The following is an 11,462-nucleotide window of genomic DNA, read 5'->3' on the forward strand; positions in this document are numbered from 1 at the left end:
AGCCGCGCCTCGAGTACCCCGCTCCCCCGTCCTTCCCACGCCGCCGGGGAAGCTCCTGGACCTCGAGGCGCATGGAGACCGGGGGGTCCTCCTCCTCGTCCGGCGGCTCCCCCTGCCTCCACCTCCGCCCCGTCAAGCCGGAGCCCCAGGGCACGCCGGTCAGCGCGCGCACCCGCAGCTCCGGCGTCCGCATCGGCGCCAACGCCTCCCCACCCACCGGCCGCTTCGTCCTCGTCGAGCCCAAGCCGGAGCCCGGCCTCCCCACGGAGTATGAGGAGATAGCCCGGCGCGGCTTCTCCGACAAGGACGCCCTGCGGTGGGCGCGGGACGACTACCTCCGCGACGAGACGGTCCGGCAGCGCCGGGCCCTGGAGGAGATCGCCGCCCGCAAGCGTGGGCGCGAGGACGAGCACGGCGTCGTGGTCCTCGACAGCGACGACGACGACGACGACGACACCCCCGGACCGTCCAACACGCCGCGCCAACCGGGGGGGATGCAGCAGGGACGGCGAAGGCGTAGGCGGGGCGGCGATGACGACGACGACGACGATGACGACGGCGGGGACTACACGCGGTTCTACAGCCTCCTCGGCATGTAGAACCGCGTGGACGGGCGGCGAGGCGGGCGGCGAGGGAGACGGCGGGGTAGCCCACGGTAGTTTTTTTTTTTTAAATATGTTTAAGTTTGAACGAACTCGTCGATGTTTGCGTTAAATTTGAGTCATGTTTACACCGTATTTGATTTTTTTGACTAACCGTGGGCGCCGCGACTGGGGGGCATCACGCCCCCAGTGCGCGGTTTAGCGCCGGTGCGTCCCCGGAGGCGATTTTTTGCCCTTCCTGGGGGGCCAATGGCTGGAGATGCCGAAGCAAGGACCAGATGGATGGATACGGCAGCCTTATCTCCATTTCTGCAGCCTGAACTCCACTTGTAATTCGAATTGGCGAGACAAATTCCCCGGTAGATCGAAGTAGTTCGCAAGACATGATCGAGATATTCTTTATGACGGAACCAGCAGCGCTCCGGATGACCGGTAGATATTCTTTTTGATGAAAAACAGTGTTAGCGCTCTGGGTGATTGAATTGCTGATTACAAGATGCTCCGGAGCGCTCTGGGGTATCATAACTGCTCTTTTTTTTTTCCTTTTCTTTTAGGAGTTACGAAAAAAACCTACTGTGTGTTGAACAGAACTGTCCAAAAAGCAGTAGATGACTGGATTCCACGATTCTTCCCTTGAACGGCTGGTGACATTTTCATCGATTTATATCAATATATATCATGGCAAGGATGATTCAGCCCCAACTCAAAAGGAAAAAATGATTCAGCCTCTGCTGCCCTCCTCCCCACTTGCAGAAACAGGAATGTGGAGCATGCGCGACAATGGCCGTCAGTCAGTTCCACCCATCCCATCTCTTCTTTTGCCTCCGACCTCACACAGCACCACCGACGGCTACAATTAACCATCCACGGCATGCATCATTTCTCAAGTGTGCAAGCTCCAGCACACAAGCACCCCAGCTGAGCTCGAAGAGCAATGGCGGAAGCAGGGGAATGGCTGCCGTGCGTCTCCACGCTGGCGTCCTGCCTCCTCGGCTTCGCGCTCTACTTCTACGCGCCCTACTGGGGAGTCCGCGGCGTGCCGGGCCCTCCGGCGCTGCCGGTCGTCGGCCACCTGCCGCTGCTCGCCCTCCACGGCCCCGACGTCTTCGGCGCCCTCGCCAGGAAATACGGCCCCGTCTTCAGGTTCCATCTGGGGAGGCAGCCTCTGGTGATCGTGGCCGACCCGGAGCTGTGCAAGGAGGTCGGGGTCCGGCAGTTCAAGAGCATCCCCAACCGGAGCCTGCCGTCGCCGATCGCCGGCTCCGCTCTGCACCAGAAGGGCCTCTTCTTCACGAGGGACGAGAGGTGGTCCGCCATGCGCAACACCATTATCTCGCTCTACCAGCCGTCGCACCTCGCCGGACTCGTCCCCACCATGCAACGCTGCATCGAGCGCGCCGCCGACACCATACAGTTGAACGGCAACGTCGACGTTGACATCGACTTCTCCGACCTCGCCCTCAAGCTGGCCACCGACGTCATCGGCCAGGCGGCCTTCGGCGTGGACTTCGCGCTCTCGGCGCCGCGCGAGCACGGCGGACGCGAGGCCGCGGAGTTCATCGCCGAGCACGTCCACTCCACCACCTCGCTCAAGATGGACCTGTCGGCGTCCCTCTCCATCGTGCTGGGCCTCGTCGCGCCGGCGCTGCAGGGGCCGGCACGAGGGCTTCTCCGGCGGCTCCCCGGGACGGCGGACCGGAGGATCGCGCGGACCAACGAGCGGCTGCGGGCGAGGGTGGAGGAGATCGTGGCGAGCAGGGAGCGCGACCGCGACAAGAGGAGAGGGCAGCGGGACTTCCTGTCGGCGCTGCTCAACGCCCGGGACGGCGGCGGCGACAAGATGAGGGAGGTGCTGACGCCGGAGTACGTGGGCGCGCTCACCTACGAGCACCTCCTCGCCGGGTCGGCCACCACGTCCTTCACGCTGGCCTCCGCCGTGTACCTCGTCGCCGGCCACCCGGAGGTCGAGGCCAAGCTGCTCGCCGAGGTCGACCGGTCCGGCGCCACGCCGCCGACGGCCGACGATCTCCAGCGCAACTTCCCCTACCTCGACCAGGTGATAAAGGAGGCGATGCGGTTCTACACGGTGTCGCCGCTGGTCGCGAGGGAGACGTCGCGGCGGGTGGAGGTCGGGGGGCACGCGCTCCCGAAGGGCACGTGGCTGTGGCTGGCGCCGGGGGTGCTGGCGAGGGACGCGGCGCAGTTCCCGGAGCCCGGCGCGTTCCGGCCGGAGCGGTTCGAGGTCGGGTGCGAGGAGGAGCGGCGGCGGCACCCGTACGCGCACGTGCCGTTCGGGCTGGGCCCGCGGGCGTGCGTCGGGCAGCGGTTCGCGCTGCAGGAGGTGAAGCTGGCCATGGTGCACCTCTACCGCCGCTACGTCTTCCGCCGGTCGCCGCGGATGGAGTCGCCGCCGGAGTTCCAGTTCGGGATCGTGCTCGGCTTCAAGCACGGCGTCAAGCTCAGGGCCATCGAGAGGCTTGGCCATGGATGATGATCTTCCGAGGAGTTCTGCTGCTCGGAAGCCATGTGGCATAAAATCAGCGTATATCATGGACAGCGTTGCCCCAGCTTTGCCGCTCGAATATGTACAAGAAAAGCTATTCCTGGAACAACCGAGGACAGTGTGGAATCAAACTGTCACAAGTTAGAAATTCAATCACGTTGCAACTTGACTGTTTGAGAGATTATAACAGGTAGAGCTAAAAAGGAAACGCACTTCAAGAATAATAACACTAGTAGTGCTTCAATATCTATGTTATCACACACAAAGAATCCCTTGAGACAACATGTCACCATGGCGACAACATAGGTCGTGTATATTCCACCACGTGACATATGTGGTAACCAATCCAAACTATTTGAAAACATTGGGTATATTACCAGTAAACAGCCAAGAGGCCTGATTTGGGGCTTCAACAATCAGTGGTATATTAGGCAAAAAATCATGATACTGAATTGTGCATACATCGTGAATGAGCCGACAAATAAGCAATAAAACAAACTCAATGCCCAAATTGCAAGGTCACTTGGGAAAAAATAATCAATAGTTAGATAAACACTGTTTGAAGAACCAAAAACTGTGCAAAAGAGAAACATAAACCTATCCATTTTAACCTTTGTTTAGGTGTTTCATGTAGTGTACAGCTGCTATTCAATGTATCCAATTAACTTGAGGGTCTGAGGCGAGATGCTGGACTAGGAAAAAGGACAGTTCCAGCATATTCTGCACCTTGCAGGATTCCGATACGTCATGCCTCCACCAAAATAATGATTGTTACGATGGCCAGAAAATGCCCAGCCATCTTATTCTTGTCCACCAAACCAACAGATATCCGTATCATCTCCAGTTCTTTGATCACCATCACCTGAGAGACTCCTATCACTTTTCACTGTAAGTACCACCTCTTTGCTGGCCAAGCAGAAGGTTGTATCCATAAGGTGTGCAATGGATCATAAACATAAAACAGCACTCCATCTCAATCACAACCTAGGCAAGAGGGGACCAATGAAAACTCGAGAGCACTGCTAGAGGCAGCAACAACTGGACACACCCACTGGTAAATTTCTCACCTGATGTTTGGCAGGAAGGGCTCCGTCCAGTTAATCAGGCCAAATACGCCCAAGCCCAACATCAAGACGAACCAGTTAGTGCAGCCCTCTTACAATGTTTTCCCCGTAGATTTCTGCTGGCTTAGCTTGTAAACATAATACTCATTCTACGCCATGTTGATCACTGCATCCCTGATGATACTGAACTTTGAAGAATGGCAGTAGGTACAAGTGGCAAATCTTGGTTTTCAAAACAGAGTTATGTCTCCAATGTTTCTCATGTGATGTCATCAGAAGCAAGTGAATGCAAATCATCCTGCCATACTTCAAAGTATGTCTTCTCTTCTGCGAACGTTACCAACATCAACAGTGTTTCAGCATAGACCACAAAGAAAACTATCACCTCATGAAGGTAATCGCAGAGGTGCTTGGAGCACAATTTGACCTGACTACTGTGTGACAGAACCTGCTGACTGACATGAAGGCATCAGATTGTATGGACTCACAATATTCAGCAGGTCAATACCTGGAAGAATACGATGTTGTCTTCACCCCATTATCCACTATTCGACTATGAGTAAGAAATCCCGCTGCTAAAAACGACAGACGGCACGAGATAAAAGAGGTGCAACATCTACTGCTCTTAGGTTTATGCAAAACTTCTGCAGCAACATGAGGAAAATATCATGTGTTGCGCTTCATGAATCTCTGGCATCTGTTGTTTGGGCAAAATGACGGTGAGTTCTTCATGGCCACACGAAACCTGAATTAGCAACCAAACAGTTATGCCAGTATCATAGATTCCTTGGCTAAATAGGACCTGTACTGTTAGTGGTTTTAAATAAGAGAACAATGAGGAGACTCGAATCAGATAACAGCTTAGAATGTGCCAGATTCTCAGTGGCTGTAAAATCACTGATGTGTTTTCCACCAAGATGGAATATTGCAAACTAAGTGATCAACCGAAAAAGGCTAGCGCCCCGCTTCATATATAAGGGCCAGTTCTTTTGGGCGGCTTAAAAAATAAGCTGCCTCTCCCCAGCTTAAAAAATAAGCCGCTCCCAAAATTCATGCAGGCTTCTAGATTAGTAATCCCATAACTAGTTCAGAAGCCCCAATAAATAAGGGAGGGGGCTTATGACAAAAGCTAGGGAGGAGGCGGCTTATTTGTTAAGCCGCCAAAAGAACTGGCCCTAAAGCAACGACCAATATACAATCCAACCCAGACAACACGACACCACACCACACACGCTCAAGGCAAGATACAAGGGTGTTTAAGAACAGCTAGACTACCTCCATCCACTTCAAGCAAACTACAGGTAGGATCACTGTTGAAAAAAGCGTTATTAGGCGCTCGCCTAGGCGTGCTTAAGCGCTGGGCGTTGGCATAGCGCCTTGCTTTGGCCTTAGGCGCTCAAAAAAGCAGCCGGCAAGGTCCTCCGGCGAGAAATCAGCCTCTCCGGCGAGGAATCATGTTTCTCAGGCGAGAAATCTGTCTCCCCGGCGAGGATTCGACCTCCCCTGTGAGGATTCATCCTCGCCGATGAGGGATTCAACTGTCCCGACGACAAATCGAGCTTCTCCAGCGAGGGATTGAGATTCTCCGGCGAGGGATCGAGCTTCTCCAGCGAGGGACAGAGGAAGAGGGAGAGAGGCAGCCTCTTGCAGCAAGACAGAGGACGTGGGGGGGAGGCAGCGTGAGGAGGAAACCTAAATTTCCTATCAACTGCACCAGACGAGAGCTTTAGTAGGAGGATATGAAGATGGGCCTGTGGTTTAATGGGCTAGGCCAGCCCATCTAACTTATTTCTTCATGTTACAGTACTAACGCCTAATTGCGCCTAATTTAGCCTAATCACGCCTAAGCTAGAAAAGCGCAAGTAGGTGCCCAAACACATAATTAACGCCTAGCCCTTTTTTGAACTTTGGGTAGGATCAAGAGGGCACCGCTTGAAGCCTTTAGAGGCTTCGACCATGAGCAAGTCACCACGAAGAGACGAAGTTATGCACGACAAACCGAGTACTCCAAGGCGGCACCTTCAGGAAGGCACGACATTGGAGCACTACCACCGCTCAATCGAGGGATCAAGGTTTCCCCCGGAGCAACATGGAGGATAAAGAGGAACCATGGCCACACCGTTGTGGCCTGGAGGAGCCACTGGAGGAGCCAGAACGGATTTTCACCCGGCAAGCCCTCTTTGTCTTCGAGACGTAGAACAACAAGCGATGAGAATGCCTGCCGCACCATTGCCTCTAACCGTCGCACACTAACCACCAAGCCGCCCACACCCGAGCCACGAGCACCGTGGCTCCCACCTTTAGGGCCGCCATGGCAACCAAGGCTCTGACTCCATCCCCACCCAGGCTTGCAGCCATGACGGCCAAAGAGACGGGTGGGAATGCACCTTCTTTCCCGCCCCTGGACTACCCCAGGTCCACGCACCCCTGGGCCGGCCAGATCTGGCCTCCATCGCTCTGCCTTGCCTCGGCCGGGCAAAGAACGAGCTCCCCGATGGCGCACCGCCACCAGACGGGAGGCAATGATGATTCCATGGCCCTCCCAATGACGGAAACATCCCTCAACAGTGGACATCCGCTGGGAGAGGTCCAACCCTTCGGTGCATCCCACCCAAGCGCAGGGAGGGAATGGACGTCGGACGCACAACACCACCACAGCGCCGCCGCCACCAACAACAACAACCAGCCACGCCAACAGTAGCCAATCGCAGCCCAAGCCGCAGCCGGCGACGCCGGAGAGGAGCAGACCGCCCCCGCCACTTGCAGCCCCCAGCCACACCCGGCCCATTGCCACCACCCAGCCCGTCGTACCACATACACGCCAGCGCACCACCTTGCCGTGGGCCAGCGCCACAACCCGATCCAGAGCGCCGGCCCGTGTCAGATCCACCGGGAGGGGAGACAAGGAAGTCCCTTAGCCGCCGACGCAAAGAACGAGGGAAGAAAAGGGGGAGGTAGGCGGCCGGGCAAAGAACGAGCTCCCCGATGGCGCACCGCCACCAGACGGGGGGCAAGGATGATTCCATGGCCCTCCCGGCGACGAAAACATCCCTCAACGGTGGACATCCGCTGGGAGAGGTCCAGCACTTCGGTGCAGCCCAAGCGCAGCGAGGGAATGGACACCGGACGCACAAAACCACCACTAGTAACCAGCGACGGGAATGGTAGCTGGTCGCGGTACAAGCCGTCCGCAACCCGCGACACCGGAGAGAAGAGAAGGGCGCCCCCGCCGCTTGCAGCCCGCAGCCACAACCAGCCTGCCGCACCACCACCCAGCCTGTCGTACCACGAACACGCCACCATCAGCGCCACAACCCGATCTAGATCGCCGGCCCACGCCAGATCCACCGGGAGGGGAGACAAGGAAGCCCCGCGGCCGCCGACGCCGGCCAGGCTTCGCCCGGCCACGCCCTCTGGCGGTAGCGGGGGAGGAGGGGAGAAGAGGGGGAGGTAGGCGGCAGCGCGCTTGGGTTCCACCCTATGCCTCACAGGATTGACGTAGAAGGAGGGGATAAGGCTCCGTCTAGGAGTATTATACAAGACCTGCAAACTAAGCAGAGGTAGAGACAAGGCTAGGGCAAATGGGGCTATAGCCCTAGGTCCAGTGACAATAGTCTTGGTAAATGCTTACAAAATACAAAAAATCACTAATGTGCATCACTCAAGCTAGCTTAGCCCTAGGCATAGCCCCATGCTAGCTCCGCCCCTGAAACTAAGTGATGGTAATAAGTTTGCACTGTCCTGTTACTCACACGTACTAATCTCTAGAAGAATTAGTCACAAAGGTAAAAATATGATTGCTCAATGTAAGGATGTGGATTATAAGAAACATGCAAGGAAAAAAACAGTCGTAAGAGTGGCATTTGCTTGCTTGTTCCATTACTAGAACAACTAGGAAAGTCAGATCAAAACAAAAAAGAAAACTCGGAAAGATACGTGTGTGTTCTAATGCCAGTAAGAATCAACTGATTCATAGTGAACATACCAAACTATTCCAGTACTAACTACGTAGAAACTAATGACCAATAACTTGTGAATAATTAAACTCAATCAAGAGGAAATGCATGCAAAAACTTACTTGGTTTATCCGCTCATGGATCTGTTATTGGCATCAATATTGGTGGAAGCATGGCAGATGGTATCTGTAACACGAATACAAATCTTATCAAATACAGTCTAGCATATATTGGTAGAAACAAGACTATCATTCTTTCTAAATGGAGAGGCCAAGGAAAAATACACAACAAAGTAATGTGTTTGCACATAATATACTGGAAAGTAAGAAATGCGTTGAGACCTTACCTATGGAACATTTCGAAATTTGGGAGTTCCTTCTCACTCTCCCAACTTAATAGAGAAACAGAGTCATTTTTCTGTCTGTTGGGGCCTGTTTCCAGATAATTGGTATTTTTCGCATGTCTTCTCAAATTTGGCATCAAATGTAGTTTCTTGACTAGTTTGAACCCAGTCAGAAAACCAGGAGAGGTGTTTTAATTTAGTGGCTTTTGCTGCTATGCTGTATGGAAAGTAACAAGTTAGTAACATCTTATAGTAAAGTTCCAGAAGTGATGGTGTTTATTTATTTATTTATTTTACTCCTACCTGCTCACAAGCAGATGCTCAAGTTTAACCGTCAGAACCAGGAGCAGTATCACCATTTGTAAAAGAGGGTAGCACACTTTCCATTTCATTCTGAAGACTAGCTGCCTCCTCAATATTCCCCAATTTCATGTATTTGCTTATCAGACAGTTGTAAATTACCGTATCAGGAGTAATACCATTTCCAATCATTTCTGAAAGAACTTCTCTAGCTTCTTGCATCATATTTAAATTACAAAATCCCCATAGAAAACAAGTGTACCCATAGAGATCTAGCTGCAAACCACTATTGATCATCTCGGCCTTGAGTGCAAAGGCATCCTGAAGATTTCCCTGCTTCAGGTACCCATCCATAAGAGATGTATACACAACTTTGTCCAAAGACAAACCCTTGTCAACCATTTCATCCAACAACCCCACAGCCTTGGTTAAGCACCCACTCTTGCACAAACCATCAATTAAAGCGGTGTAAGTATGTACATTAGGCTCTAACCCTAGGTCTCTCATTTTGTTAAAATGTGAGACTGCCTCATCAACTGATCCTGATTTGCACAAACCATCAACCAATGCAGAATATGTCACAACATTAGGCTGGAACCCGGAATCCTGCATCTTGTGGAACAGGGCAATGGCCTCTGACTCTTTTCCTTCTTTAAAGCAGGCATCCATTATATTCGTATAGATGATATTATTGGGTTTCAGACCACATTCATCCATTTTATTTAACAAACTCTTAGCCTCATCCACCTTCTGAAGATTACAAAGTCCCCAAATGAGGGCACCATAAAGCGAAACATCAAGCTCCATCCCTTTATCCTTCATCTCACTCAACAAATCCAGCGCTCTCTCACTATTTTTATTCACAAAATGCCCATGAATTAGTGTGGTGTACAACAACTCGTTGGCTCTGACGCCAGCTTTCTCCATCAGCCTAAAAACATCCTCCGCTTCTGCAACCTTCCCCTCTTTACAAAGGCCATCAACTTGCACAGTATATGTGACCACATTCAATGGCACACCTTGCTGCACCATTTCATCAATCAAAACAAAGGCATCATCAAGCCTACCTGCCTTAAAGGTCCCATCAACCAAACATGTATATGTCACCTCATTCGGTGCCATCCCCCTGATCCTCATTTGCGCAAACAGCTTCATAGCCTCCCTTACCATCCCCTCCTTGCAGAACGCATCTACAAAGGTGCTATAAGTCCTTACATTTGCTATCACTCCTTCCCTCTTCATCTCAGCAAAGTAGCTGTATGCCCTTTCCATCCTCCAAAACTTGCAAAAGCAGTTGACTAATGCATTGTATGTCACAACATCTGGTGTGCATCCACACCCCCTCATCTCCCCGACGAGCTGCTCCACCTCTTCCAACTCCCCGCATTTGCCACACCCATCAATGAGCGAATTGTATGTGACAACATCTGGTGGGCAACCTATTGCCTTCATCCTCGAGAACAATGCTCTCGCCTCAGCGAGCTCCCCTTCCTTGCACAGGAAATCGATCACGATGTTGAACGTGAACACGTTGGGGGCAGGCACCTGCTCAAATAGCCGCCGGACGAGCGCACCGCGGCGCTCACGGGCTAGGCGGAGGAGGATGTGGTTGCAGGTGCGGGTGTTAGGGGGCACCCGCAGCTCCCGCACACGGCCAAGGGCGAGAACGGCGCCGTCGAGGAAGCCGCGGTCGGCGAGGAGGGAGAGGAGGGTGTCGACGACGGAGGGCAGGGCGCTGCGGCGAGGCCCCAGTGCGAGAGCCGCGCGATGGAGGAGGTCGACGAGGGAGGCGGCGAGGTGGGGCCGGTGACCGGGGGCGAGAAGGCGGGAGAGGAGGCTGCGGGAATGGGGGAAGAGGCGGGCGCGGGCGAGGAGGTGGGCCGCGATGCAGAGGTGGGCGGAGGAGGGGAGGGGATGAGAGAGGAGGAGGTTGGCGGGGACGGCTTGGAGCGACTGGAGGAGGCGGAGGCGGTCGGAGATTGGAGTGGCGGCGGCGGCGGAGGAGGAGGAGGAGGAGGAGTCGGTTGGGAGGGTGGAGATGGCGGTGGCGCGGATAGAGAAGGGGATGAAGCTAGGGTTCCGGCGAGAGTAGAAGGAGAGGAAGTGGCGGCGCAGGGGGAGGGGTAGCATCGTTTGACCGCCTCCGGCGGCGGTGAGGCAGAAAGAATCAGGCCATGGAGGGGAGGGGGGCCGAGGAGGTATCGTAGTAGGGTTTAGTGAGGTTTTGAGTTGCGCTTCATTTGGGGCCTTTCGCTTATACTTTGTGGACTGTTGTGCGCTGGATTTCGCCAGTTCGGATCCAATTCAAACAAGAACCGGAGCCAACTAGGGAAACATGGATACAAATACCAGTTCCACATATGTTGAAATGGAAAGCATCTGGATCCAACTTCAAACAATTGTAAAAAAACAAAATGGGACATTTTAAACAGACAAAACGCAATCTTTTTTCAGTACTTTTAGAATTGTGAATTATGACTACGTCGTGACTCTATTTTTTAGGGAGAAACTTCATTCATCTTGAATCTTGGCAGTACAAAGAACACTAGAAGTAATACAAATTACAACCGGGTCCATGGACCACCTAACGACGACTATAAGCACTGGAGTGAACCGAAGGCGCGCCACCAGCATCGCTGCTCCCTCACCGGAGCTAGGCAAACCTTGTTGTAGTAGACAGTCGGGAAGTCGTCG

The 11,462-nt window shown here is 53.5% G+C and overlaps 2 protein-coding genes across 3 annotated transcripts; one reads left to right on the top strand and one right to left on the bottom strand.

Moving 5' to 3' along the window:
• Positions 1-1,229: 1,229 nt before the first annotated feature.
• LOC125520617 (cytochrome P450 711A1-like) lies at positions 1,230-3,363 on the top strand. Its single transcript, XM_048685578.1, has one exon. It carries the CDS (start codon positions 1,537-1,539, stop codon positions 3,091-3,093), a length of 1,557 nt encoding a protein of 518 aa, XP_048541535.1. The 5' UTR covers positions 1,230-1,536; the 3' UTR covers positions 3,094-3,363.
• Positions 3,364-3,628: 265 nt separating this feature from the next.
• On the bottom strand, positions 3,629-10,989 carry LOC125520616 (putative pentatricopeptide repeat-containing protein At2g02150). Of its 2 annotated transcripts, XM_048685576.1 has the most exons (5): positions 8,772-10,989; positions 8,472-8,685; positions 8,248-8,311; positions 4,678-4,914; positions 3,629-4,496 (listed from the first exon to the last, which is right to left on the bottom strand). In XM_048685576.1, the coding sequence occupies exon 1, from the start codon at positions 10,896-10,898 to the stop codon at positions 8,796-8,798; it is 2,103 nt and encodes a 700-aa protein (XP_048541533.1). In that variant the 5' UTR covers positions 10,899-10,989; the 3' UTR covers positions 3,629-4,496; positions 4,678-4,914; positions 8,248-8,311; positions 8,472-8,685; positions 8,772-8,795. The 2 variants fall into 2 exon arrangements, with proteins under 2 accessions (XP_048541533.1, XP_048541532.1); XM_048685575.1 differs by having other exon boundaries at positions 3,629-4,914.
• Positions 10,990-11,462: the final 473 nt, after the last annotated feature.

Source organism: Triticum urartu, chromosome 7 (assembly GCF_003073215.2).
Source record: "Triticum urartu cultivar G1812 chromosome 7, Tu2.1, whole genome shotgun sequence".
Classification (NCBI taxonomy): domain Eukaryota; kingdom Viridiplantae; phylum Streptophyta; class Magnoliopsida; order Poales; family Poaceae; genus Triticum; species Triticum urartu.

Excerpts from the sequence above, each read along its gene's own strand:
- LOC125520617 (XM_048685578.1), top strand. The coding sequence starts at position 1,537 with ATGGCGGAAGCAGGGGAATGGCTGCCGTGCGTCTCCACGCTGGCGTCC.
- LOC125520616 (XM_048685576.1), bottom strand. The coding sequence starts at position 10,898 with ATGCTACCCCTCCCCCTGCGCCGCCACTTCCTCTCCTTCTACTCTCGC.